Genomic DNA, 3577 nt, shown 5'->3' with positions numbered 1-3577 from the left:
CCCCGACCTCAGGTGATCCGCCCTCCTTGGCCTCCAAAGTGCTAGGATTACAGGTGTGAGCCATTATGCCCGGCCTAAAATGAAATCTTTCTACCAAAAAGACACCTGTGTGCATATGTTTGTCGCAGCACTATTCACAATAGCAAAATGATGGAATTGACCAAAGTCCCCGTCAATGGTGGACTAGATAAAGAAAAAATGGCATGTGTACAGCATGAAATACTATGCGGCTATAAAAAAGAATGAGATCATGTCCTTTGCTGCACATAAATGCAGCTGGAGGCCCAAGTGAATTATCCTAAGTGAATTAACACAGAAGCAGAAAATCAAATGCTATAGGTTTCCACTTTTAAGTGAGAGAACGCACAAACATTAAAGATGGAAACCATAGACAATGGGGACTCCAAAGTGGGGGAGGGGCAGAGGACAAGGTGGGGAAACCACCTGTTGGGTACCATGTTCACGATTTCGGTGATGGGCTCAATAGAAGCCCAAACCTCAGCATTATGCAATATGCCCACGTAACAAACCTGCACATGTGCTCCTGAATCTAAAATAAATGTTTTCAAAAAGCAACTGACCTATATGATTAACATTTTAGTCTAACTGTATATATGTCTTATCTGCATGTGTTCATGCTTTGAAATATGAGATGGGTACTTTGATGATCCCTGTTCTGGAGGAGAGAAAGCAGACACGTCCCCCAAATCACAAATTCGGAAAGGAACAGACACATCATTTTCCCCTAAATCACAAAGTCGGGAAGTGACAGAGCCCAGTCTCTGTCACTGCCTCACGCTTTGTGCCCTGACAAGGCAAACTGGACAAGTGCCACTCTAGAGAGGCAGACAAAATTCAAGTGGAGGAGAGGGGAGGGAGGAAAGTCAGCTCAGGCCTGCTCAGGCATCCCAGGGGAGGCTGTGGGAGATGGGAGGCACACAGTTGTGGATTTCGTTCCCCCTTTTGCATACTGACCAGCCCTGGCAACAGAGTTTTGTGCCACTGTTCAACAGTGAGTGATGTCATGGGCACCGCCTGGTCTTTATCAGTTCTGCCGGATAAATAGCCAACCGCACTGGGTCTGGAGAGACAGAAAGGTGCTGTGCAGCAGATACCTTGGGGTCTCAAAGAAGCAGGTGAGCCTGGGCCCGGGGGGCTGGGTGGAGGAGCACCTGGGTGCTTCTCTGCTGGGGAAGGAAGGGGACAGGGCATGCTCAGGAAGACAGGCAGGCTGACCCCGCCTAGAAAGCACCTGGAGGCAAGAGGGGTGGGCATGGTGACCACGTGCCCTTTTGGGTGAGATGCTGCTGGCCAGGGCAGGAAGGCCCCCCACTACCAGCTCCGTGTCACTCTCTCTCACCAGTGGCCACCAGCATGGGTGCAGGCCGCGACGGGTCCTACTTCCCCGGCAATCACTGGCTCGCCTTCTCCGTGTACCTCCTCACCTTCCTGGTGGGGCTCCCCCTCAACCTGCTGTCCCTGGTGGTCTTCGTGGGCAAGCTGCGGCGCCGCCCGGTGGCCGTGGACGTGCTCCTGCTCAACCTGACCGCCTCGGACCTGCTCCTGCTGCTGTTCCTGCCCTTCCGCATGGTGGAGGCAGCCAGTGGCATGCACTGGCCCCTGCCCTTCATCCTCTGCCCGCTCTCAGGATTCATCTTCTTCACCACCGTCTATCTCACCGCCCTCTCCCTGGCAGCCGTGAGCATTGAGCGCTTCCTGAGCGTGGCCTACCCGCTGTGGTACAAGACCCGGCCGAGGCTGGGACAAGCGGGTGTGGTGAGTGTGGCCTGCTGGCTGCTGGCCTCTGCTCACTGCAGCGTGGTCTATGTCATGGAATTCTCGGGGGACTCCTCTCACAGGCGGGGTACCATTGGGACTTGCTACCTGGAGTTCCGGGAGGACCAGCTGGCCATTCTGCTGCCTGTGAGGTTGGAGATGGTTGTGGTCCTCTTTTTGGTCCCTCTGCTCATCACCAGCTACTGCTACAGCCGCCTGGTGTGGATCCTTGGCAGGGCAGGCAGCCGCCGACGGCAGAGGAGGGTGGCGGGGCTGGTGGCAGCCACGCTGCTCAACTTCCTCGTCTGCTTTGGGCCTTTCCACATGTCCCATGTCGTGGGCTTTGTCCAGGGTGAAAGCCCGGCGTGGAGGATCTATGTGATGCTTCTCAGCACCCTGAACTCCTGTGTCGACCCCTTTGTCTACTACTTCTCCTCGTCCGCGTTCCAAGCCGACTTTCATGAGCTGCTGAGGAGGCTGCGTGGGCTCTGTGGTCCAAGGTGGCAGGAGGGCAGTGTGGAGCTGAAGGAGCAGAAGGGAGGGGAGGGGCACAAGGAGGACCTCACAGAAGAAAGGTGGAGTAGTGGACTGTAGTGGGGCTGTGCAAAGGATGGCCAGGTGGCCTGTGCTGAAAGCTAGGTCCTCTGGGGCAGGTGGGTGCAGCTGGCATGTCATCCTCAGGGTACTTCCTCACCCACACCAGGCGGGACTTGGAGTGGCGAACTGGGAATCAATGGGGCTTGAGGGTAGAGCAGGCACCCAGCCTTCCTAAGGGTGTGCGCCCTAAAGCTGAGCTCTTACTCTCACCTCCATCCCCATCCATCCACACTCTATGGATTGGGCTCTGGGAAGGGGTCAGGGTGAGCGGCTGCTCGGGAGAACATTGAGGTCCTCATAGCAGCAGGCGACTCCTGTGCTTTTCTGATGGGGGCACAGGAGCTAAGAGCAGTGCCCGGGGTCTGAGGGGGCAGACCAGTGAGTGGCAGGGCTGGGAGAGGGGAGAAACCCATCCTCAGGGCTGCTCCCAGCTGGCAAGTCAGGAGCGTGGGAGACAGGGCTCCAGGGATGAGGCTGCATTCTGCTCCCACAGCGCCTTTTCCAGAAAAGGCCATTCCCATTGCTCAATACATTTGGGTCAGAGAACAATGACAAATTTGGATCATGAACAATGACAGAAGAAAAATTACCCAAATAAATGAGGAAGCAAGCCAAGAAGAACGGTCTTTCCTTCTTCTCCTCTTTTGTTCTGGTGGTGCGCTTGGGCCGGGGGGCTGGTGGATGGAAGGGGAAAACACCAGACTCCAGAGGAAAAGGGCCAAATGCCGGGAAGCCTGGATGCCGGGAGAGATCTGGCCTGCAGGGATGCAAAGACCAGCTGCCCGGTCTGCAGGACCTGGCCTGACACATCATCTTCTATCTCTCAATAGCCCTGTGGTAGATACCAGCATTATCCCCAGTTTCAGATGATGGAATGGCCCAGAGAGGTGACATCTCCTGCCTGAGATCCCATAGCTGGTGGGTGACTGAAGTGGGACCAGAAGCTGCAGTCAGTTGGCTCTGACACCCATGCCCCTGAGCCACTCTGCAGTTTTCCAGCTGTGTGTCACTTGTGGTCACCCGGCCCAGTCAAATGTTCCCAAGTCAGATGAGGCCATCTGAGCAGGACACATGTAAACAGGGTGTGATAAGAAACAGAAGGAAATGCAAAGCGCGGTGACTCTCTGTGTGGGTACATCCTCTCTCCAGTAAAAAAGCCCTCTTGAAAAATATAGATTAAGATAATTAGAGCCAGTGATTACAC

The 3577-nt window shown here is 55.0% G+C and overlaps 1 protein-coding gene across 1 annotated transcript; it reads left to right on the top strand.

Annotated features, from left to right (window-relative positions):
* The first annotated feature begins 1043 nt into the window (after positions 1–1043).
* LOC108286436 (free fatty acid receptor 3-like) lies at positions 1044–2982 on the top strand. Its single transcript, XM_017504280.2, has 2 exons — positions 1044–1136; positions 1364–2982. Exon 2 carries the CDS (start codon positions 1375–1377, stop codon positions 2368–2370), a length of 996 nt encoding a protein of 331 aa, XP_017359769.1. The 5' UTR covers positions 1044–1136; positions 1364–1374; the 3' UTR covers positions 2371–2982.
* Positions 2983–3577: the final 595 nt, after the last annotated feature.

Source organism: Cebus imitator, unplaced genomic scaffold (assembly GCF_001604975.1).
Source record: "Cebus imitator isolate Cc_AM_T3 unplaced genomic scaffold, Cebus_imitator-1.0 Scaffold318, whole genome shotgun sequence".
Taxonomy (NCBI): domain Eukaryota; kingdom Metazoa; phylum Chordata; class Mammalia; order Primates; family Cebidae; genus Cebus; species Cebus imitator.
This window is presented reverse-complemented; position numbering and strand designations above follow the sequence as displayed.